This window comes from Protomyctophum parallelum (genome assembly GCF_964188405.1).
Source record: "Protomyctophum parallelum genome assembly, chromosome: 5".
In the NCBI taxonomy this organism is placed as follows: domain Eukaryota; kingdom Metazoa; phylum Chordata; class Actinopteri; order Myctophiformes; family Myctophidae; genus Protomyctophum; species Protomyctophum parallelum.
In genome coordinates, this window is record NC_139702.1 from 38,415,597 (window position 1) to 38,440,263 (window position 24,667).

At 42.4% G+C, this 24,667-nt stretch overlaps 2 protein-coding genes across 3 annotated transcripts in view; one reads left to right on the forward strand and one right to left on the reverse strand.

Annotated features, from left to right (window-relative positions):
* On the forward strand, window positions 1-11,456 carry LOC310859276 (RING finger protein 122-like). Of its 2 annotated transcripts, none has more exons than XM_083765708.1 (7): window positions 1-498; window positions 680-1,079; window positions 4,285-4,451; window positions 4,968-5,010; window positions 8,743-8,784; window positions 9,583-9,665; window positions 10,672-11,456. In XM_083765708.1, exons 3-7 carry the CDS (start codon window positions 4,345-4,347, stop codon window positions 10,781-10,783), a joined length of 387 nt encoding a protein of 128 aa, XP_083621834.1. In that variant the 5' UTR covers window positions 1-498; window positions 680-1,079; window positions 4,285-4,344; the 3' UTR covers window positions 10,784-11,456. The 2 variants fall into 2 exon arrangements, with proteins under 2 accessions (XP_083621834.1, XP_083621833.1); XM_083765707.1 differs by having other exon boundaries at window positions 719-1,079.
* The window catches only part of pdcd11 (programmed cell death 11), a 25,665-nt gene continuing 11,097 nt past the window's right edge, over window positions 10,100-24,667 (reverse strand). The window contains exons 15-36 of the mRNA XM_083765688.1: window positions 23,946-24,140; window positions 23,399-23,569; window positions 22,394-22,607; window positions 21,644-21,796; window positions 20,898-21,010; window positions 20,178-20,656; window positions 19,913-19,975; window positions 19,724-19,820; window positions 19,276-19,365; window positions 18,983-19,079; window positions 18,597-18,774; window positions 18,373-18,429; window positions 18,096-18,218; window positions 17,412-17,534; window positions 16,592-16,761; window positions 16,140-16,261; window positions 15,885-16,028; window positions 14,161-14,411; window positions 13,372-13,540; window positions 12,969-13,122; window positions 12,228-12,393; window positions 10,100-12,068 (exon numbers count right to left, since the gene is read on the reverse strand). Of these exons, the coding sequence (XP_083621814.1) occupies window positions 11,897-12,068; window positions 12,228-12,393; window positions 12,969-13,122; window positions 13,372-13,540; window positions 14,161-14,411; window positions 15,885-16,028; window positions 16,140-16,261; window positions 16,592-16,761; window positions 17,412-17,534; window positions 18,096-18,218; window positions 18,373-18,429; window positions 18,597-18,774; window positions 18,983-19,079; window positions 19,276-19,365; window positions 19,724-19,820; window positions 19,913-19,975; window positions 20,178-20,656; window positions 20,898-21,010; window positions 21,644-21,796; window positions 22,394-22,607; window positions 23,399-23,569; window positions 23,946-24,140 (3,501 nt within the window). The 3' untranslated portion in view covers window positions 10,100-11,896. The remainder of the gene's footprint in view (window positions 12,069-12,227; window positions 12,394-12,968; window positions 13,123-13,371; window positions 13,541-14,160; window positions 14,412-15,884; window positions 16,029-16,139; window positions 16,262-16,591; window positions 16,762-17,411; window positions 17,535-18,095; window positions 18,219-18,372; window positions 18,430-18,596; window positions 18,775-18,982; window positions 19,080-19,275; window positions 19,366-19,723; window positions 19,821-19,912; window positions 19,976-20,177; window positions 20,657-20,897; window positions 21,011-21,643; window positions 21,797-22,393; window positions 22,608-23,398; window positions 23,570-23,945; window positions 24,141-24,667) is intronic.

Genomic DNA, 24,667 nt, shown 5'->3' on the forward strand with positions numbered 1-24,667 from the left:
ACACACACACACACACACACACACTTTGTCTCAAATTTTTTCTCAATTGAAGGAACAGATGGTTAGAGGGAGAGTAGGATCCCCCCCCCCCCCACACACACACACACACACACACACACACATACACTGACTCAGAGTCAGACACACTAGCAAAATACCTAACACAGCTTGAGACTGTTTGCATGGAGCCACGTTCAGGCCAGCTCTTTGTTTGGGTTGAGGGAAGCAGAGCTTTTGCCTCGGCTAAAGAGGAGGAATACCCCCTACGAGATCAGAGGATTGGAGGAGGAGACCGCGGAGGAGAGGAAAGAGGGATGAGGCTTTTGAAAATCCTCTGTTAAAAAGAAGCTTTGGGAAGAGGACAAAGCGTAAACTAATGCCAGCAAATTACCCTCATCGGACAGGGACTGTCAGTCTGGATGACATTGAAGTTGATGTGGAGGAGCGACTGCTGTTCAGGCACGCTGAGGTCAAGGGGGATGTTTTTGTACTGTAAAGGTAAGCATTTTTGGTTTTGACACAGAAACGTGTTTTAAAAAACGTACTCGCCTTTAGTTAACGGACCAACTCCTCAATGACATTGATAACAATGACATTGATATGGTGGTAAAGTGCCACTGAACAAGATTTTTCTTTTGTCTTCCTTTCTAACTTCCTGTCTTCCTTTCTAACATCCCAGCTTCTGCTGGGATGACATCATCTGTGTGTTGACTTCCAGGATTCAGGCGCCCATGAAGTCTTCAATCCCATTCCCAGCCCCAATCCCCCCCATCTCAATTAGCTGGGGTTAATCCAGATTTGGGAATGCAGGGTAGCAGAGATTCCTGAGCCAAATCTGCACCACCTCTCAAGGATTTGTGGAATCTCAAAATCCGGTTTTGGGGGGGACGGACGAACAAGCTACACATAAACCCACAAAGGAGTGTACAGTACAAGGCCGAACCAAAGGCTTGGAGCTCCACCAACCCAATCCTCCCAGCTTGGCACCGATCCAGACCGACCTTCTCTCGACAGGGTCTGAATCCACTGCTGCCGCCCTAAGGAGTCAAATTTCATCCAACCATTCCAATGGTGTAACGGTAAGTGATTTTCTCCACCGTCTGCCAAACACATGAGGCTAGTAGCCTGCCCTACACACAGATAATAATACTTGCTTGTCTCTCTTAACCATTCTACTCGGCCACTCTGTTGCTGCCTGCCAGCTGACAGGCTTTAATTAATGGATATACTTGAGAATTATGGCAAGGAGATGAGGGACGGGATGGTAGTCGATCTGAGTTTTGGGGATGGTGGAATGGACAGTTTAAATAAAATGTATTTATAAGACAAAATAAATAAGGAAAATAATAATACCTGGGCACTTCAGGAGAGACTACCCAAGCAAAATATACTGGAGCACTCGACTGGTCTGCAGTGGCACGTGTATTATTGTTTTGCAGTGGTTACTGACATTTTGAATTTCACCTTCCTCAGAGTCAAACAGGTACTTTTACCTTCTGCTGGCCTTAGCATGCTGCATGGACTTCTTTACGTATTTCTAAGGCTGTCAATTATGTTGTACTGTGATTCTACAGTACAGATATGAATTAATTCTGTCTTACAGAATGAACTGAATATTGTGTGTCTACTGACACGGCCGTCTGGCCAGACTAATATCACTCTGTGGATATAAGTCTGGAACTTCGGTATGGAAGATTTATTTCCAAGGAGATGGTTGCAAACAGTATTAACGTCACAGCAACAAAAGTCTCACTTTGAATAGCTGAAATGTAATTCAAAGGAGTGCCAGACCAATCTCCCCAGGGACTTTATCTTTCCCCTGTGGCAGATTCGTCTGGTTTACAGGCTTATAACTCTGCACCTCTTGTGTAGAGACTAGCTCCACCTACCAATGTCTAATAATCCAACTCGTACCCCCCACAGGGTACAAGCTGTAGCCATTAAATCACTCTAAAGAGAGACACATGGTCGTTTAGACTGGCAAAGGGCAGCCATCTACGGTGCAAATTAATAAGGACACGCAGGGCATATGGAAGTGAGGCTTCCTTTGCCATTGTTTGGCCAAATGGTGCTCTGCTCCCCAGAGTGCTTTCTAGTTAATGTAATCTCCTCAACAGCCAGCTACTAACACACACACACACACACACACACACACACACACACACACACACACACACACACACACACACACACACACACACACACACACACACACACACACACACACACACACACACACACACACACACACACACACACACACACACACACACACACACACACACACACACACACCTACCTCAGGAGGGTCTGTGGAACAGATGGTGGTGTGGCGGAAGCAGTGCGCCTGTCTGTCCACCATGTTTATCTTGTTCACAGCCAATTACACAGAGATCCAGTCAGTCACCTCCAGATGCCAGTCATTTAACCTAACTTTCTCACCAAATATTTGCTTGTCATTTTACAGTCAATATTGCAACAGTCTCTTGCTGTGTGGAGACAGGGCCAAAGTCATGTGCAATAAGACCCTTGTGCCTTGTAGAGCAATTGCTATTAGTGGTCTGATGTTTTGTGTTAGTAGTACACCACAAGACCTGAGCCCCATATAGGTCCATTTCTTCTAACACATATTCTTCAGTGTGTTAACTTGGCATAGAGCAAAGAATGCAGAGAATTATATTACTGTGAAGTCATAAAGAGGATAAGATCAAGGCCAACTTTAACAGTGTTTGCAAAGAAAGAAAGAAAGAACTGCTCTCCAAATCAATTAAGTCACAAATGAAATATAGGAAGCAATGCTGCCCAAGGCCTACAGACATAGCAAGCTTTAACTGTCCTGAATGTTGAAAGAGAGGTGATGCCGATGTTCATAATATTCAATGAAGTCAGAAAACTGGACAGAATTATAGTTTCCCTCTATATTGATTAAATATCATGTTTTTCCATTTGAAAGTCAGTAATTGTGTGGTATAATGAGTGTATTACAACTACACTATATTTTATAGTGTGTGTGTGTGTGTGTGTGTGTGTGTGTGTACACACACACACACACACACACACACACACACACACACACACACACACACACACACACACACACACACACACACAGACTAGCCAAACATTACTACATAACAAAGAAAGTCAATAGAAAAACTATATTTAATCAATATAGACTTCACTACTAGAGGATATCTAATTCTGCCCAGTCTTCTAACTTCATTGAATATTATAACCATGGTCATCGCCTCTCTTTCAAGTCCCGTTTCATGATGTAGCTATAAGTTAACGCTAGCTTCTGGCTGTAAGTTAGCTTTACTTCATTGCTATAATTGTTTTAGAGAGAAATTCTTCATTTTTATATATCTCACTCCCCCCCCCCCCCCCCCCCACCAGTTAACTCCTCTTGGAGGCATGACCTACAATGAAATATTATTCGCAGAATTTGAGTTCCCATTTCACATTAATCCTCTGGAAGTGGTGAATTTCTCTGTACTGCCACAAAATCTGAGTTGGCTGTGTGATCTCACCAATCCCGTGAAATTGGCCACTTGCTTAAAGCTTAAACCACTTTGCATTTAGCTGGTTCACTCCCCAACCACAATGATCACACAAGAGTGTCCACACAGATGTATGCCGAGTATTATCATCTTACTTGAAATGTGATGTGATGACTTCTTACCCCCCCTCCCCTCTATGTTTTATTTTTCTATGATGCAAGAAAGATGTATTTGGCGCTGCACTGCGGCGACATGGACATAAGGGCTACGCTTGCATGCGGGCCCTTTGTCTAAGACAAATTTCTTCCTCGGGAGACAAATAATAAAGAACCTTGAACGTTGAGATGTATTTGTTCTTCTTGGTTGTTCATAAAAGTACTATCACAGAAAAAATTGTTCCAACCCAACTCAACTTTGTGACAGCTGCTGAAAGTTGGGGTACCATTATCAACCAATATAAGGCAAAGAATTCCAAATTTCATTATACTATAGGTAGCATGTGACATGTCAAACTATGGGGTTTTCATGATGCTGAATCCATTCCAAGCATTAGTTTTGCACGAAAAACACTCCACGGCTGACGGCTATGGGCATTATTGGTTGATAATGGTGCCCCAACTTTCAGCAGCTGTCACAAAGTTTCCCAAGGGAGTTGGGTAGGAACATTTTTTTCTGTGATAGTACACCCCTTTATGAACACATCTGTGAAGAAAGCTATTGTCCCTTATTAGGATGTCAGTGTGCTTTGTAATAAGGTGCAATATTTACTTGCTCTTCTTTCCAGGATACCAGTGTGTTTTGGGGTTTCCGGCAGCACTCGGACCCCCAGTACTGCACCACCACCATGACGTCAGACATCTACCACCTCCCTCTCAATGTGTACATCATTGTGTTGGGCATTGGTCTCTTCGTCTTTATGCTCAGCCTCATCTTCTGCTGCTATCTGTTCAGGTATGGGGAGGAGGTTGAGGAAAGATGAGTGTATTGATTTGGTTTTGGAGGTGAAGGAGAAGAATGAAGGAAGGAGGAATGCATTGATAGTTGTGCTGGCTACACAGTCAAATCCTCTGTGTTAATGCATCCAGTGTACAAATGTAACCAAATGGACCCAACATTTAGGATTTTACTGTGTAGGCACTAGGCAAGTACAGTGCAATGCTCTCTGCAACAGAACGAAATGCAGGAAGTTATATACATGTGTTATTTATATTATTCATTACATTTTCTAACAGGTTCCTACTATGAAAGCAGTATCGTTTGAGACAATAGGCACTGTTGTAGAGATGCCTAGAGTACAGAAACAACACCATGACTGCATCTAAACTAACTATAGTATATTACTATATCACACACTAATTCCAGTTGACAATTTACAATTACAATGGTTTCAAATTACTCCAATAACTTTCTCTCTCCCCATCTCCCTCTCATTCTCTGTACCGTGTGTATAATCGTCTGATCATCAAGATTGAAACAACAGGGAACAAGGGAGCAGTTCAGCTACAACGAGGTGTGTTATTGCAGCAACTGTCACTACAGGAGTACATTTAACACCGGGTTCTGAGATAGGTTAAAAATACAACCACTGCCATTTCACACTGTTGTGGCCATGTGTGAAACTTAACACACTCCTTTATAGATGACCTTGACAAAACAGTAGTTGCTCACTCTTTGAGGGTTTAAAGTCAAATCCCATGTCAAATCCCCTTTTCTCAATGGGAGAAATGCGTTTTTGAATGATTTATTGAAAATTCTCTGCGACAATAGAAGACCTTCAGAGAAAGCTTGACAAGTTTGCTTCCAGGAAAAAAATGAATTGAGTTGATACAATGTTTAGTTTTTGTGTTGGAAGCCATTTAAAAAAGAATGCGCTTACACAATGTAGTGTTTTTAGCACATGGAAAAAAGATACAGGCGTTTTAAAGTTTATTTTGGTAACAAGTTTTTTTCTACAGGGAGCACATACCTATGACATATCTCATTTTAAAGGGTGAGTTGTCTAGTTCAATAATAAAAAAATAAAGTTTCCCACATCTACCACTGTAGATATTTTGCCATCTATAAATAGCAAGGTCAGTCAAGAGCAAACTGACCAACCCAGCTAAAACTGCCTACTGCGCCCTACTGGAACAAGATAGAAACTAAATGTTATTCTTTCCTGAAACTTGACATTTTAACGAAGATTTCGATATATAATATGTTTACATAGTCTTACCAGTACCCTAGTCTATTCATTCATGTATCTCAAAAACCTGTTATGAAGAAACACAGTTTTGATAAAAAACACATCCAATGACATAGTTTTCCGGACTTGGTGCCTATGATATGTATTAGAAATGTAGACTTGAATGTACTGTATTATATAAAAAAAAAATTGGGTTCTTACCATCTACCGTTACAGAGTAAATCACAGTTGAAACTCGCTTAGTCAGAACATAAACCTCAGAATAGTGTAAAAATAGACATGAGATGTATCTCGGATTTGAAAAGTGCAAGTTTTATTTCTTTTTCTTACAAACATAATTATAATGCAATAGGACACCCACTGCCCCCCCTCCTCCCCCCCTGAACCACCGGAGATCTGCTCCAGTACATCTGTGATGAGACTAACCGGCGACCGCTATGCAGCGCAGTCCATCGCAAACGTGTGTATTGTGTATATTCCACACGGATGTGTCTGTGATCGAGCTGAAAAACTTCTTCGGCCTCTATTTCCTTACTGGCATCGTGAAGAAGCCACCCCTCGTGTCCTACTGGTCTAGGTGTAAGGCTAATGAGACACCGCAGTTCAGGAGAACCATGAAACTGGCCCGGTTTCTGCTGCTCAAGCGGTTTCTTCATTTCAGTAACCAGGAGACTCCAGGTGTACTTTGCTACTGTCTTTGGGAACCCATGTATGTGGGACCATGAGGAAGAACAGGGAGATGAAGCGGCTTAGCAAACCAAATGACATGAAGCCGGGCGAGACTCTCATGCGCCACAACATGACGGGGTGATGCTGTTGGCTTGGCGGGACAAGAAGGTGGCGAAGATGTGCACCACCATCCACCCACACACGATGGTCAAAGTCACTGAGAGCCAAGGCCTGACGCAAACTGACGCCAGGCCAGCCAGTCAGGGAGGACAAAATGAAGCCACATTGTGTTGACCAGTACACCACAAGTATATGAATGGTGTGGACAAACTAGATCAACACATCTCGTATTACCCGTTTGCCCGTAAGTCATACAAGTGGCCTGTAAAGTTCTACCTGTTTCAGATGGCAATGTACAATGCGTTCAATTGTCCGTTCAATTGTACAATGTACAATGCGTTCTTGTTGCACAAGCAGGACAAAAAATCTCCTGGACTATCTAATGTTGGTGGTGGAGAAGTCGACATCACTGGGCAGAGGAGGAGGAGGAGGAGACATCCGTCCATTTCTTCACTCTGGAGTGGGTCATGGATCTAGATAGATAGATAGACAGACAAGTTAGATTTATTTGCAGAAATTACAAGTGTTGATCCATTTCAGAGCCAACACATTGTAGCCAACACACATCAGTGTTGATCATCAATTTAATTATCACAACGAAATGTACGTCATTGTTCTTTACTTTGCCGCTGGTACTGTAATGCAGGCGGCTAAGCTAATTTATTATACTTTTTATTAGTATTAGTATTGCGCTTGCATGATGATCAAATTAACGTATTGTACCGTGGTTTATATGCTATATATTATGAGAAATGTTCCATTACTTCCCCTCCTCCCATATATATTCAGATCGCTATTTATGGTCGCTGTTTTGTTTTTTTTAATTTGCCGAGGAGTTGCTAGCAGCTAGCATTACAGGCTGCGGCCTGTGCTCGAGGCTCGGCAAAAAAAAACAAAAAACTGCAATCATCATAGCGATCTGAATATATGGAAGGGGGGGAAGTAATGGAACATTTCTCATAATATATAGCATATAAACCACGGTACAATACGTTCATTTGATCATGTAAGCTCAATACAGATCTATTTGAAAGCCCCAGTGGTTGCTAGCAGTAGCAGTAGCATGGATGGATGGAACATCCATCCATCCATTATACATTAGCTCAGCGGCGGATCAGACACACTGAATAGATATAGCATATAATGTTTCAGACAATAAGATTCTTACCATAGAAAAATCTGGTCACCCGTCCAGATCGGAGTACGATGACATCGCTCGAGCCAGGCGGTCGGAAAGCCCGCAACAGCTGGCTTGCTCAGCATAAAGAGGTTACGCGGCCGGTCCTTCAGGACGAAGATCGTACAGAGGTGTTCCTCCATTGTCATCTGACGCACCAGACAGACAACAGACTACTAACTAATACATCTAAACTAAATATAATCGCTAAATATACTCAATCACTTTCGACACGCCACCAACTGTCTGAGAGTGAGTCCCCATGCAGAACCGCAGGGGGCGGACACGTTTTTATAGCCAACGATGTGCGCATGTGTTACGTGACACGGGATTTCTGGGTATTGTAGTTGAAATTTCAACAAAGGGACTTCACACAGCGATGCGGAGGTTATTAATCTACCGATATTCATTAAAAAAAAAAAAAACGAAGAAATTCGTTTTCCCCCACACTCAGAACGTTATTGAATAACGCATTTATTAGTTATTGCCCTTCTAAGGGTTAATCCATCCGTGTCTTTGCCAAGTCCCTAATATTCTCTCATGTTCACACACCATGTGAAAACGCATGCAGTAGTGTCAAGAGCACAGTCCAGCATTTAGGATTAGCACCGGGGAGTGACACTCTGAAGCATGGACAGTTGCTTCCCCTCAGGAAGACTGGCGTCTTTGTTGTTTATCAATTGACCCATGTATTCAAATACTAAATAGCACAAAACGACTGATCACTCTGCAGATTACATAGCAAAATTAAGGCTACACTCCCATACTTAACCAAGTGTGCCCTATATAGTTAATTGTAGGCTGAATTATGAAAATAGCAAATCTACAAGTTCACATTGCAATGGGTTGGGAGGTTGTAGATCTGCAATTTTCAGGTGGGGAACATTTTTAAAAATGCGCTACAATTTGGCAAAAACGGATGCCACGGTTAATGTGGTTCAATGAAAGCTCCAGATTTTACTGTGCCCTACTGTGCCCTAAAATCGACATTCATAACACAAAACCGAAGTTGTGTACACTTCATTCCATTAGCTTTACTGCCAAATTGCCAATGTTATAATACCGACACCTCTCACTCTCTCCTGCTGTAGGTGGTACTGAAAGGAGCAAGCAAGAAACTGAGCCTTTTAGGAGTAAGTGGCTTTCTAGTATACAACTCCTTGAAACTAGTACATTCTGTTTTGAAAGGACATTTGTGGAATAGTTTTACAGGCAGCCTCAGGTCAATGTAAATATTAACTTGTACAGCAATCAAATGAATGTTTATAAACACATATGTTTGTATATGCCAGCCCACCATGAGTCATACCATTAGGGTTGTTGGACTGTTGGTGCAATCATGTTTGCCTCGCGGATGTGATTGACAAGCAGTGCTTACACTTGCACACCCGCGCCATCATGCAATGACAATAACTGTGGTTTACTGTAAGAGTTGTGGTAGTGTACAGTAGAGCTGGTGAGGGATTACAGTGGGTTTAGATTTGTTTTCATTTTCTTGAAAGGTACATTGAGACATTATCCTGATTAATCAAATAATTAAGAAACAATATACTGTTATGCGTGTGTGTATATATAGACATGATACAATTCTGATAAGTTTTACAATTGAATAAATCAATTATACTAATTATACCCATTTATACTTCAGTACAATGGTCACGCAAAAATATAGAAAACAGCCGATCTACACACTCACGTGTCGCGGCGATGCCTTGAGCTTGTAGATCTTAATAAAAAAGTTAAAAAAAATAATCAATTCATCAATTGTTGTAACCCTAAAGTATGCGTATGTGAATGCAATGTTTAAGTATTGAAACAGAAATTGTGCTGGGAATCTGATCTTACATTTCTCTTGCAGTTTGTGGCGTTACCATTGCTGAAGCACATTCTTGCACAACACACAATCTAACCGACTGTTGTTTTTCCTGCAGCAAACTTGTGCAGTGTGTCTGGAAGAGTTTAGGACAAGGGATGAACTGGGAGTGTGTCCATGTTCCCATGCATTTCATAAGAAGTGAGTGTTAAATACATACTTACAGAATGTTTTGTTTCAAGTTTTCCGCTGTAATTACCATACACTTACTGAACAGAACTTGAAGGCCAGATCCATTCCCAACTGAAACCAATTCAAAATTATGTTTAAAAATGAAAACAAGTCATGAAAATCATCTGCACACCTGAAGGTTAAGTGCCCGTTTAACATGCAAACAAGCACCTGCACTGTATAAATCAGTAAATTAATTTAAACTGAATGATTAAGCCTTTCTTATGTCGCACACCGTTAACAAGGCTGTAATTACAGTACATCCGCACAGCCTCAAAGAAATATTAGTATAGGATCTTGTAAATCAGTTTTACCTCAGAGTTAATGTCATGGATAGACAGCTGCTAACCTGGCTTAAGTCATGAATTAACAAGTCTCTGCAAAAGGAGAGGAATCTGTACACCTTTGCCAAAAGCCGTGTTCCATTTTATTAGACTGAGCTTTCAGACAAGTGATCTTCAGAGCATACAAAACAGCCAATGGCTGGCTGGGACAAACATCTTTCCATGCCCTCCCCTTCTCTTAATCAGCCGTATGTGATGGCCTGTGCACACCCTTTGTGGTCCACTTCTTCCATGGAAATATATTTTACAAAAATACAGTTGCGGAAATACAAAACAAAAATACAGTTGTGGAAATAAAAAAAACATTTCTATTCTATAAAAAGAGTTAACAGAGAATTCAGAGTTATGGGTAATTTATACTCACTGTTGCCAGCTTGTCAGGCTGTTGAACATTTTCAGCGAGCTGCAAAGTTATTATTTTACGATTTATGAATACTTATAGCATGAACAAATGGTGTATTGTGGGGAATCAGATTCTTTGTGCAGCTTAGATAAATCTACAATGAACAATATGAAAGTCCAATATCTTAGCAGTCAGACTCTCCTACTATTTTCCAAAACATTGACGACCTAAGAAGTGTGCACTAACAGCTCATGTTGACCTTACAATTGCTGTGTGTGTGTGTTCGTAGGTGCCTGTTGAAATGGCTGGAGATTCGCAGCGTGTGCCCAATGTGTAACAAGCCCATCCTCCGGTTGCACAATGACCCTCCCCATGGATCAGAGGACCCTGAGGAAGTGTGACGAGGCTGGGGGGAAATCCACAACTAAAACACACAAAAAGTTGATGGACCGCCATCACGTCAAGGACATCTCACATTCTGCTGATGTCCGAGTGAGGTGATGACTGGATATTGACGGTACCATGATTTGATTACATCAGTAATTAAAAGTGGCAGCAGGATGCAGAGATCATTTTGGACTGTGGCACATTTCCACATGCATTTCCTGCATCTACAAAACCCAACCAAAACATGATGGTGGCTTTATCCCTGCCACTGGATGACAGGCACAGCATGGCCAGAGACAGCCACTCAGCATTTAGAGAAGGTCGTTGGTGGGTAGCATCCATGTGGATACCTCTATTATCTCAGGGGTGTTAACAACACAGCCAGCAGCACAAACCACGTCAGCCACCTTGTAACTTTGTGCCACACATACATCGTCAATACATACTGCCAATGTAGGTTAGCCAGAAGTGATGGCTAAAACCTTCACAAAGACCAGTGTGATCTCAACTACGGTTGTGATGATGGACGCAAGACTGTATTTCTACAGATTGTGTCCCAGGACCTTTCCTTATAAAAGAGACCGGTAGACAGCTAGCCTTGCCTGTATGTACTATATGTAAACGTGACCTACTCCCTATCCATTGTTATTTTGTATTTGTTGCTTTTAAATAAAATGTATTGTAATGGTGGTGGATTCGTCAATAACTAAATGTTGTGAAGTTATTGCAGATTTTTCTTCTTCTCCGACAGTGAAGTCAGGAAGCATCACCGAATTGACAAAACAATATTAATTGCATGCATCATCTTCATAGCTTTCATTATCATACAAAATGAGCATACAACTCGTCAAATATCCATTGTCATTTAGAAGGGGGACACTTTACAGTTTACACTGTTGTCTTATTACAAAACAATGGCCCCAAAGTCTCTGTTCACCACTTAATTCAGCCAAGTCACAATCGAGGAGCAGTTTTGGAAAGAATAAAACGTGTGCATAATCTGCATGATATGCAAATGCCATGTCCAGCAAGAGTCACTGAGTCAGCTAGAGCTGGTAGGCAGAGATCTAGACTTAGTAGAACGTGTGCATACTCATGGCTGTAGTCACGCTTGGTGTGTCAGGCCTCTAGCAGGCAGCCTCAGTGCCTTTAGCCTCCACAAACTCCAACGCCTTCTCCTTCACGGCCTGGATGCTCTCTGGCGTGCCATGTTTCTTCTCATATTCCAAGTAGCGCTTGAAGAAGAACTTGATCTTTTTCACACCCAGACTCAGGTGTATCACGCGGTCAAAGAGTGCCCTGCGGAGAGTGGAAGTCACAAAAGGACAGAGATATGATATATTTATGCTATTGTTAAAGTAGTCCATACTGTTGCCTCTATTGACTATTTGTAAATAGAAATGTATTTCCCTATATGCAGCCACTTAGATGGCATTTAAAACAGAGCTTTTGCCTCACCTAATTTCCTTTTGTGACCCATGTTTGACCATAAGATCAATAAAGATGGACCACAGGTCTGTACGTTTGGGATAGCTGCTCAGGGTCTTGTCAAACATGGCGCGGCCTCTCTCTGGATCACCATATCGGAACTCCAGGTGGGCAAACTTGGTGATCACATCTACACCTGAAAAAGAATAGAGAGTGAAGAACATGAAGGGGTAAACCTGGAGATTTACTGAGATGGAGGTAATATTCAGTCTTGCTAAACGAAAGTGACTGGGGGTGTGCAGGTACCAGGTACTTTGTTTTCCCACTGCAGAAGAGTAGCCCCTCTATGTAGCTGATCGTCATAGCAACGTCTAATCTCTCTTAAAAGTGCTAAAGGCTCAATGCTGACTGGGAACTATCTATAGTCGTACAGAAACAGTTTGATATGATTTTAGGGCGAGAAATATGCCACACAGTTGCTCAATATTGATTAATTTCACATTTAGTGAAAATAAAGTTTAACAATATTCCACGCAGTTATAGGGAAGACCATTGTGATGTAATGATGCTAGTAACGATTCTCAGTTACAGTCACCTTTTGGTATCGCTTTGGTATCGCTTCTCTAAAAACAAAGTCATAAATAAATAAATCATAATAAAAAAAAAAACGAAAAAACCAATTAATATATATAAATAATTGTCATAACAGACTCTTGAAACAGTGGAGCGGTAATACACATGCTAGGCTTTATAGAAGTGAGAATCTCTTACTTTCTTTCGAGGGCAAGCTCTTGAGTGCCCTCTGCAGGAGAGCACTGGCAGCGTCACTCTGGCCCTGCTGGAGCAGGAAGGTCCCGTAACTCAACCACACGGCCTGGTTCTGACGGAAGCGCTTCACCATGGTCTTATACAGGCCCTCAGCATCCTGGGCACACACATACATTACACAGTCACTTTATACAGGCCCTCAGCATCCTGGGCACACACATGCACACTTACACAGTCACTCAACAGAAACGCTTCACCATGGTCTTATACAGGCCCTCAGCATCCTGGGCACACACATGCAGACACATACACAGTCACTCAACACAAATCACATTCATAGCTACAGGACCAATGAATGGACACATGTTAAGCGGGTGGGCCTCATCACCCACTGGACGGACGGTACCTTGGGCTTGTTGGACTTGGCATAGATGTCAGCCAGCTGCTGATAGACTGGCATGGGCTCACAGAACTGCACGGCCCGCTCAAACACTTTCTTCAGGCTTTCCTGTGTGCCGTACATGTTCTCCAGGTTCAACAGGGCTACCCAAATGTTCAGCTTCTCCTGTTCCTCTCTAGACAAACAGAGGAAACGATACAAAGGATCCAAAATGAATGCTCACACACGATGGACATGAATGCCAAAGGTAGGTATGGCACCCCCATATCTTCAAAGTCTGATCCACCTCACCTATCTCAACCTGGGGGTCGCCAAATTATTTTGGAGGGTCCCCAGATTATGAAAAAAAAAAAAAGACATGGCAGAGAAATGGCCAAAGAAGCATTTCCTGGGGTCCCCCCCAGCCAAAAACGTTGAGAACTCCTGTCCTAGATGACTATTTCTATGCATTTGATTTACCGTGTGTTGTTCTTGCTTATTGTAAATGGCTCTGGATTAAGAGAGTCTACTAAATGGCAAATTTGTAATTTGTAATTCTATCCATGCTACCTACTGGAAACACAACTCCAATCACACCCCCCCCCCCCCCCCCCCCCAACCTACAGTAAAAATAAACGTTTACTCATTTTTATTTCTACATTTACAAATAAAATAACTATACGTTTACCTATACCTATTTTTTTTTAAAGAATGTCAAATTCTTAAAATGGCGCTTCACACCAACGGCTGCTCGCTGCTCCTAGGATGGATACATTTCACATTATGTGCAAACATACAACATACACCTCCGCTCACCTGAAGGAGATGGTCTTCAGAGCCCTCTCGGCCACGGCGCGGGCCTGTTCGATCTGCGTGGCCTGCAGATGGTGGGCCATGTACTGGAGCCAGAGTAGTGAGCTGTCTGGAGAGGCCAGGAGCAGCCGCTCAAAGGCCAACATGTCCTGAGGTCTCATGGTGGGATCCATCAGCTCGGCCTCCCGCTGCACAAGGGCCTTCTCGGCCACCTTTTTATCCTGCGATAACTCATGGCGAGACTTCTTCTGAGGCTGCAACAGGGATACAAGCATGTGGGGTTGTGTTGGGAGGGGAAAATTAATCAGAGCGGTGAGACAAATATGAGGAGAGTTGTGTAAATCAGTGTTCATTTTGTTGACTAAGACTAAAGGACTAAGATTTTGATATTTACATTATTTAGTCGACTAAGAAAGACAATTTCAGAAGACTACATTTGACCAAGTCTTTTCTGGCTAAATTAACATTGCATAGAGGCACAGGCACAGACAGACAAAGTCCCTACTCCCCACACAGTGACAGCACTCCATGTTTACGGCACGCACAGACAGAATATTCTGTAGGCTACACTGCAGTGTTTTTATGCGTTTCCTTAAGCAATTGATTAATGTACTCGTCCTCAGGGCTTCGGTCTCCTCATTTGACCATGTCTATCCACGGTAACGGGACATCTTTGCGCTGCGTAAAATGTGCCTTCTCCGTCCCCAACTGTGTTCAGCTCCTCACCCGCCACATTGTTTGCTTAATTTCCTTTATTTGCTGCGGATTGCATCCACACCTGCACCGAATCATAATCAAGTGCGATTGGAAGCGAAGCGAAACCCCCGTTTTTGGTCAAAGTAGAATGCGGTTCTTTGATGCGCAGTCGGATTCGAATGATGCTTCACACCTGCCAAACGAAGTGCACTTTCCGACCATGTGCAGCAGGATTCGTTTTAATCGCAGTAAAGCTTTCTGGTGTGAAGGTCACCTAATATTTTGATATGTAGTCGACTAAAACTAGACTAAGACTAAACAATTTCAGAAGACTATAATAGGATTAAGACTAAATGGTGTGTTAATCCCCAGCTCCGCCTGGCTTGGTGTCTGTGTCCCTGTGCAAAACATTTAACCCATTCTGGGCGGGAACCCGTTTTGGTGTTAGCATTACGTTATGCTTTAGCTATTTAAAAATAGCAGATCTACAAGCTCATAGCGCGCCACTACGAGCTTGTAAGTCTGCTATTTTTTTAAACGGTCAGGATTTAAGACATTTTTAGAATCTGATCTCAGGTCAAAATGCATTAAAGAACCACCAATCACCTGTGCGTTAGAATCTGATCTCAGGTCAAAATGCATTAAAGAACCACCATTCATCTGTGCGTTAGAATCTGATCTCAGGTCAGAATGGGTTAAACACTTTATGTATGTACAGACACACAACAGTATTTAAAGAATTGCTAGAAGAGCTGATCTACAAGTTCATACGTCACACCATGACCCATTGTGAGCTTGCAGATACGCATTCATTTTGTGTGAATGGATGAATTTAAATCCTAATGTAAAGCGCTTTGGATAAAAGGCTCTATATAAAATGAACCATTTATCATCTCGTTCATATACGGTAATTGAGAGGAGCGATAAGTGCTTCAAGTATGCAGATTAAGTAAGGGGGCATAAGCTGTAAGGGGACATGTGTATCATAATTAATATCCAAAACATATTCTTAGCATTCTTAGTATCCAGACCTTGCCGTTTTCTGCTTGGTCCTCCCCATCACTGGAATCCACATCCTGGGCCACAGAGGCTGGTTTCAGGGAGCTCAGACCCACATCCCATGAGAATCCTGCAGACACCTGAAGCCTGGCTCCAGTCCCTGGGCTGGGCTTCACCTAAGTGACAAAGTGACAAGTTTCAAGGTCAGGTCATAAACTACATCATTCCCAAAGTTAAAAGCACATTAGGAGAGAAGGGAATAGAGTGATGAAGGTGGCTCTTTTAACCTTTGCTTGCTCAGGATTTGGTTCATCTTGCTCTCTGAAGTACACCTCCACTCCACTGTCATTGTCTTCAGTCTTTAATTTCTTTGTTTTCGTCTTCTTCTTGGGGACATGCTCAGCCTGATCGTGGACAGTGAAAGAATAGAAATGTTTATTTATTTATTTTTACGACATACAAGTCAAGATATGCAGATATATATCAAAAACATGTTCAAGAAACATGCTACATTTCTAATTAACCATAATAACCCTGATTTATTTTAATGGCTATCTGTAGTTAAGGCAAATGCATAATGCACTTTTAATTAAATGAGAAATGCATTTCTGCCTTGCCCGAAATTAAGGACAGAAGGCTCAAGAGAGAGAGAGACAGGGTGTCAGTATGGAGAGAATACAGACTGGGAGGAATAGAAGAATGGAGGCAATAACTAGATAGAAAGGCAGCCGCTGTATAACCTGTTGGTTCTGAGACAATGTGCGCGTCCTCTTCATGCGCTGGTTGTGCTTCTCTTTGTCCTCTCCGACCAGACGCAGAGGCAGGCCGAGGGACGCAGGAAGCACGTCAGGCTTCCCAGTGTCTTCTGGCAGCAGGGACAGGTTGACCAGGTCCTCCTGTTTGTCAACACTAATAGGGAAAGGTTAGTAGAAAGAGTTAGAAAGGAAGAATAAGCATAGCTTCCTTAAATAAGAGGTAACATGACACAATTTTGTATGCAGAGAATGTTGAACCAGCTATTACCTTTTCTTAAATTAATAACATGTCATTTTGTCCAATCTGTATGCTAATCAAAGTCGAAGTGTAAATACGTTTTGGGACATTGGGTGTCCCAAAGGTCAAAGTATGTTAATACAATATAACTTACAACCACACGACCCCAAGTTATATTTGTATAAGATATATTGTATTTGGTCTCCCCGCTCTTCTATTGAGACATTTAGATCGTGTCAAAAGGTCATGATGTCTCACCTAGACACAGGATCTGACACATTCTTTGACCCGATGGTCAAGATTAAATTATCCCCCGAGCAGGCATGCAGGCTTTATTAGCTCAATGGTAAAAATGTCAGCATTAGCGCTGGAAACAGGGTTCAAATCCATGGTAGAAGAGGAACGTTACGTAGTGCAGCTTTAAAAAATCTATACTTTGTTGACCCGGGGTCCACCATGGGTCTACCCTTGATTGACCCATTCTTTTTTTCCATCGTCACTACATAATTTGAAAATAAATTGAAATTGTTTTGAAAATCTATGCAAATAGGTTGAAATTGTCTTACCTGAGGATCTTGGTAGTGAGCAGGGTGTTGACAGGTAGGTTATCTGCCATGATGCTGTGTTTGGTCACAAAGTACTTGGTGGCCTGCTGGAACTGGGCTCGGCCAATGATGGACATAGACAACCTAAAAAATAAAGATAGTCTGTCTCCTACATACATCATCATACTATAATTCTAACAATGTCTGAGTGTGTGTGTGTCCGTGTGTCTGTGTGTCACTGTGACTGCCGTAACCCCTTACTGCCTGCACCAATCACTCCCACTTTTCACAGGCATTGACCATATGAATATGGAGTGCTTAACGATTTGACACATTAATGATTATTAATGAATTTATTAGTCAATTACAAACGCACCCGGGCGCAGTACCCCCCACGGCCACAAGGGAGGGGGGGGGGGGATATCTCACAACAGGTAAGGGCTAGTCATTTAAAAACAATAATGTACTACTATGATAATACTGAAATATTCATTATGCACATAACCACTTAAACCCTAAAATGGTCTGTTGACTGGGGTCCCCCAGTGGTCTAACGTTCCCATCCTTTTCCCCTCTTCACCAAAATCTCCTAGTATTAGATATGGAACTTCACAACTTTTCTGCACTTTCAACTCGGGTCATCCTTGTAATATGCCGTGGTTCTCTTGAGATTTTGCGCACAAACAAAGTCTTCTTGTGGGTTACCTGATAAAGACACCTTGCTCTCCCACAGACTTGACGTAGCCCCTGATGACTTGGCCAGGTTTCAGTTCGTCAATGGATGAAACCTCGACATCCTTCACTGCCTTGCTCTGCTCTGGTCTCAGCCTGGAAGTGCAGTGGTTGTGTTTATCCACAGGGTGAAAACGTTTAACACAATCGACTAATGGACATGGAGACGTCGTGTAATGACAAGGTTTATACAACTGTGAATTCGGTGCAAAATGCAAATGTGGCTTCATGAATGAAGCACTTCCAATACCTTGATGGACGGAGAGACAGTTGCCACTTGCCATTTTCATTCCCTAATACATAACACCTGGGGAGAAAGAAGATTTTTTTAAGAGAAAACAAAGAATTCTAAATCTACCACTGTATATCCAGTACATACTTAGATTGCATCTATGCAGGGTTTATTGTACATCAACGTTATCTCAGGCATTTAGTAAGCTGTTGTGACCTAGAGCTCTAGCCACTGCTACTGACCGGACCACCTGCTCCTTGCTGTAAGCTCCCATTGGGTTGCCGCTGTAGGAGTCCGCCAGATCCATAATGGACACGGTTCCCATGGCACCACAGGCAAGCTTCACCAGCAGGCCCAGGTGTGGAATGACATTTTTCACCATGCCCAAGGCAATGCTGTTCTCCTTCAGTGAGTGGGAACCTGGATAAGATTTGGAAAAACAGACTTTGTTTTCTGTTTTGTTAAAAAAAAAAAAAATCTTAAAGGGGAGACTGATACGGCTCATAGAGGCAAACATGGTTAATGTAAAAACATACCAAGTCACCATGGTGGGCCGATGCAGAAATACTGGCAGTAAATACTAAATATTCCAACTGAATTATCATCAGAATATCTTCTAAGATCTTACCATTGAGAGACAGGGCAAAGCGTTGAAGTGTCGCCTCTACCACAGTAGCACTGACGGCCTGGCCCTGTTTATATAACTTCTCTGGATGGCTGGCATCCTGGAATCAAACATAAGAACAATGGTTTACATTATGTTTCTTAATCAATGTGGACAAGTACCTAACTGACTGAGACTCATTTCTTAACTAGCTTTGCACACATACCAACATGAATTACACAAAGAATGGTGAAAATGGCTTGGTAAATTAAATATGACCATGCTCATTGAGTGTGAAGTCAACATATACAACTTACTTTAGGATCTGTGATCATGGCCAGTAATTCTACAGTCCCTGTAATACAAGGATCAGTGCTGACCTCCAAACATTTCTTCTCTGGATTGTACTAGGGACAGAAGCATTAACACATTGTTACTTTGAGTAGTCCACTTTGCTTTTATGATGCCCTAGTACCCTACAATGACATCCATCGGCTTGTGCCAGTTTAATTGCGTGTCTGCATTTAGCTAGTACTAGGGATGTGCAAAACTCTATCAGTGTCTCCTGGAGGGACGATTGCTCTGTAATTAATTAACAAAATATGCAGTTGTCATTGGCCTGCTGTCAGCATGCACAAGAAATGCAATGCTGATTGGCCTAGTAGTAGACTAGATTAGCTGTGGCACACATGGGCGAATGCAAGATCTCCTGGTGGAGTAAAGACATAATGCAACTTGCCATTGATTACAATTTGAAAAACATACCTTTGATACAAAGCATGTGATTTCTTCTCCAACTTTGTAGCTGCTCAGCTTTTCTTCTGGCAGGACTGGTTTGATTTCTACACTCGGGTCAAGTTTACTATGTGGACAGAGATAGAAACTCATTCAAAAAACATAACAAATGGACAGCAGGAATATATGCAGGTACGTGTCAGATGGGAAAATGCCTACCTTTTAAGAAGTGTTAGCTCAGGAATGCTGTATTTGAATTTTCTATGGGTGAAGGGCAAGAATCTGAAACAGAAATTTGAAAAGATATTTAACGCTGTCACAACTCTCCCAAGTCCTTAGAAGCTGCTTTATGAAGAATGCATTCAAGAAAACACATAAATGGAACATTTTCATGAGGAATCTTATCTCCTGTGTGATCCCTACTAAAATAAGCACAGTCTAAAAGAAAATAACTTCCTCGTTAAATCCAGTATGCGGTACCCACCTGTGGGTAATGCCTTCACGGCCTCCAATGACTCTGCCGGTGACCTCGCTGCCCACTTTTATCAAGGACGTGGGGAAGGCGCTAGCGGAGACTTCCTCTGCCACCTGTGACACGTGCACACTTCCCGTGTGGCCGTCCTCTAGTGTCACCAACACGCATGTGTGCTTCACCGTCCGCACCGTGCCCTTGACTATCTCACCATAGGAGTAACCGCTCATTGGTGCACTAATGTCCGAAAGTGTGCGCTGGCGTTTCGGTGCGGTGTTCTCCCAGGACACCAGGGGGAGCCCTTCCAGTTCTTGACAGCTGGCTTCTATAACCTTGGCGGTCAGGAGTTTACCCAGCTTCAGCTTGTGCACCTCGTTCAAGTGACCCGTGGTTTCGATCACAGTCAGCTGGGCTGTGTCGTCCAATGAGACCACAGCAAAGTCGCCGTCCATGTGCTGGACCGTCGCTGCGTATTTTGACCCGTCCATTAACTGTTAAAATATGTAAAATAAAACATTAGGAACAGGCAGGGAAGTAATTAGTACTAATTACAAGAGTCTTTGTTAAGAACAGATTGTAAGGTCAAGATGGTTAAGTCGGTGCCATTTTGTATCCGTTACATACAACATACATTATGAATCATTGCACTAAGAGTGTTCAGAAAACATTTCGAAGCTAAAACAAGGGGGGGAAACCAAGGTAAGTAATGGAGAGTAATATAGTAATACTCACAGACTTTTTCTTCTCAACTAGCTTGGGAAGGACAGACACATGAACGTGACTGGAACCGGAGTCAACATGGAGGACGGCTGCATTAACCTTCTGTCCTGGGGTCAAGTTAACGCCTGAAAAAACACACAGATGAAATGTGATTATTAGAATATTAAATCTCTCATAAACAGGGCCGGTGTTTATTGCTTGCAGTAGAAGATCAAATGGAGTGACATCAGAGGCTAACATGCAACAGTGGCAGAGCGCAAGATCACTGTATTTCCTACATTTTTGTCTATTAATAATAAAGGATTGCATTTTATAGCACTTTTCCAAGAGCTCAAATCGCTTTACAATGGTCCATTCATTCATACATTTGGACATGAAGTGGCGAACAGTCGACGCCAGCGTCCTCACTTCCCACATTCATACACCAATGGTGGCAATCTCACACCGACCGATTCATTGGAGGCAATGTGTGTCTTGCCCAAGGACACTTCGACATGTAGACAGGAGGAGCCAGGATTCGAACCGCCGACCCATGGATCATTGGACGACCTGCTCTACCTCCTGAGCCACAGCCGCCCATTGTTGAGACTAATGTGATTATCATCTTTAAGGTTTATTCATGAGTGTTGTGTTCAATGTAAAAACAAGTTAAAATAAAATAATCTTTGTTATGAAAGCGATAAGGACCTGAAGACAGTGACATTAATTACTACATTATATTGCAGCAACTGGCTGACTTTCCCCAATAGTGTACATACCCATGACATGCTGTTTGACAGCAGATATGGTGGCACTGGATAGGTGGTCTGATTTAAAGAGCACACCACCATCTTCTTTCAACGTATCCACAGTCAGCATTAGCTTCTGACCCACAGAAAGCTCAGACAGCTGCTGGTAAATATCAGAGTCATCTGAGAAAGGGAAAAATGGAAGATTCATTTTGGGCATGTTATTGTAGGCAAACATTTCAGTCATTATTTCTTTATATATCTGCTGTTGGGCAGAAACCAGCTAACTCCAAAATGTTCATTTTTCAGGAAATGAAAAATATAACTTTTTCAAGAAATTAAAAGCAATACTGCCTCATCAAAGTTGGTATTGCGACTTTATATATCTTCATATACTTGCATGAGAGGGGGAGATGGGTGGAGTTAGCTGCTTTAGCTGCAGACAGTTTGAGGGTCTAATGGAGTTGGTTTTGTCAGAAGCACTTTTTTAATGTTTTTAGTTGGTTCTATATTTTTAGCCCCTCCTGTGTCCAGCTTTTAGTTTGTGTGCATAAACCTTGTCCAACACAAACATTAAATTCCCATTGACAATGGACAGTTTTACGTCATAGTGTAAACACAAACATTGCTTAACATAACACAAACACTGATATGTTCTGAGGTTTTCAACTCTGTCAGTAAAAAGTTGCCAATGTTGATAAGAGCGCCCCTCACTTCACACGGGTGTGATTTTTTTAACCAACACACAGACATAAAGGGTGACATACAAAATGATCCTACCTCTACAGGCCATCATCTCTGCCACAGCCCTTCTTTCCTGCAGACCGCTGATCAGCCTGGCCTGGGGATCCCCCTCCGAAGTGATCAGTTCAGACACCTTCAGGTTGACCAGGAAACGCCCCTTCTCTTCATCCAGGTTGGTCACCTTGGCAAACACGGTCTGGCCCACCTGGAAGTGACCCGTTACATCGCTGACAAGCTTGTCACTCATGGCCTGTAAGGGAGGATGGAAACAGAATTTTACATGGGCGGGGGTGAGACATGTTCACTGTCAAGTACAGTTATTGTACCGATATGGCTTAGGCTTGATTTATAGTTGAGTGCTGGTGTTGCGTGCTGAAAAGTGCAGCTCTACAAGCTCACAATGCATCTCACCAATGTTCCCCATAATGTGCTCCTGTGCGGCTCAGGAACGTCCCGTGCAGAACAAATCTTTGGAGCGCACATGAACAACACCAGAGATACTGATAATTTGTGTATTGTAGTTGGGTTGCCAAGTGGTCTGATTATGTTGCGTTACTTTGTCTGTGTAACAAACTACCCCCGCTTTGCATCGCGCGCGCTCACACACACACGCGCACACACAGTTATTTAGTTGACTCATTTAGGCTTATTGTATTTATGTACCGTACACAACATTTTGTCAACATTTATTCCTCTACATGTGTTCACATACAATACTAAATAATAATGGATATGCTTTGTTTTGACCTTTATACTTTTTTTAAAACTTCTAAAAGTAATGCAACTGTTACTTATTCTGTAATTTGGCTTGAATAAGCCATAACTTGACATGAGCGTAATGTACAAAGTGCACTCATCATATGTTGCTCAGCAGTTGTTCAAGTTGCGCTCAGAAGGTTGGAGTGTTTGCTCAGAACGAGGACAAATTAGAGGGAACATTGCATCGCACTGTAATATTTCGTGAGCTTAGATCTATTGTCAGTGTGCAAACAACTATTCAGGCTTTTTCATTGACTTCGGAAGACAGCCTTCTGGACTCACCGACTTGGGAGCGAGACCAGTCAGTCCATATGGGAACTCTACGAAGACACCATAGGGCATGTTTCTTTTGATCCACCCCATCATCTGCATGCCAACTCTGAGGGCAGAGAAATCCTTAGCAACCATTCCATCCTCCAAAGATGATTTCACAGAGGGCTTCTTGGTCAGGGTCTTTAAAACAGGTGCAGTTAAGGACAACAATACAAGGGAATAGTTTCTTACATTTTCTCAAGTTACAATATAATCAGAATTTGATAAAGATGTGACAAAATGTTACCTCCAATTCATTTATATTGAGCTGATCTCTTCTAAAATGAATCATACTAGTCCTTACCTGTTCTGAATATATGAACAGCAAATGATGTTCGCCAGATGGGGCAGTAGAGAGTACTCTCTATGCCCCATCTGGCGGAGTCAGGTTAATAGTGTAGGCTACAGACAGAAGGACAGACAGACAGAATGACTGACAGACATTTTTCAGTGCATTTATAGATAGATATTAATCTAGTTATCGTATGCATTGATGATGTTCAGAAAGAAAGGATACAATGCCCTGTTTGGTCTTGTTAAGGCAGACCAGGTTGGAGATGATGTCTCCTTCTTGCAAAGCATCTCGCAATAGGAGACAGTTGGACATGTGGTCAGAGAGATGCATGGTGGGTAGTACAGCATGGGTCTCTTCAGGGAGAATGGCCACATCTAGTCCATTGTCTGACTTTTTCAGCAACTTGGCATCCAATTTCTAAATGACAGTTGAACCACAGAGCAGATATTAGATTCAGTCGTTCCAACGCCTGGCTTTGTGTGTGGCCAAGTCTATGGACTTTCTTTTTTGTCAGACCAAGTCATCGGCAGAAATGACAAGTGGGTGACTTCATCATCATGATAAATGTGATTTTTGAGGGGCGCTAGCCACTCCTATGTTCAGCTTTGAGGGTTTGTGTAAACGCAAACTTTGTCTTAACACAAACATTGAATGCCATTGACAATGAATGGCCAGCTTTGAGTGTTTGTGTAAACACAAACACTGAAGACGAAGGTGAGGATGCAAATCGTGATTGGCCAGAATGAGATGATGTATGATGATAAGAGTGCCCCACAATTTTGTAACCCATTTTTCACCCCTGTGTCAATTATCTACTGTGATCCTGGGCTCTACACACCCTCCGCCAACCTGGGAACTCTTGAACTTCCTTCATGCATGAGTGTCCAAGTCGCTCCTTTACACCTGACAGGGGGGAGTTTCCCTGGTTGGACGTAGCGTGTGGC

Coding starts and splice junctions, on each gene's coding strand:
- LOC310859276 (XM_083765708.1), top strand. CDS start 4,345: ATGACGTCAGACATCTACCACCTCCCTCTCAATGTGTACATCATTGTG. Junction 5,011..8,742: donor AGCAGTTCAGCTACAACGAG/GTGTGTTATTGC, acceptor CTCCTGCTGTAG/GTGGTACTGAAAGGAGCAAG. Junction 9,666..10,671: donor TCCCATGCATTTCATAAGAA/GTGAGTGTTAAA, acceptor GTGTGTTCGTAG/GTGCCTGTTGAAATGGCTGG.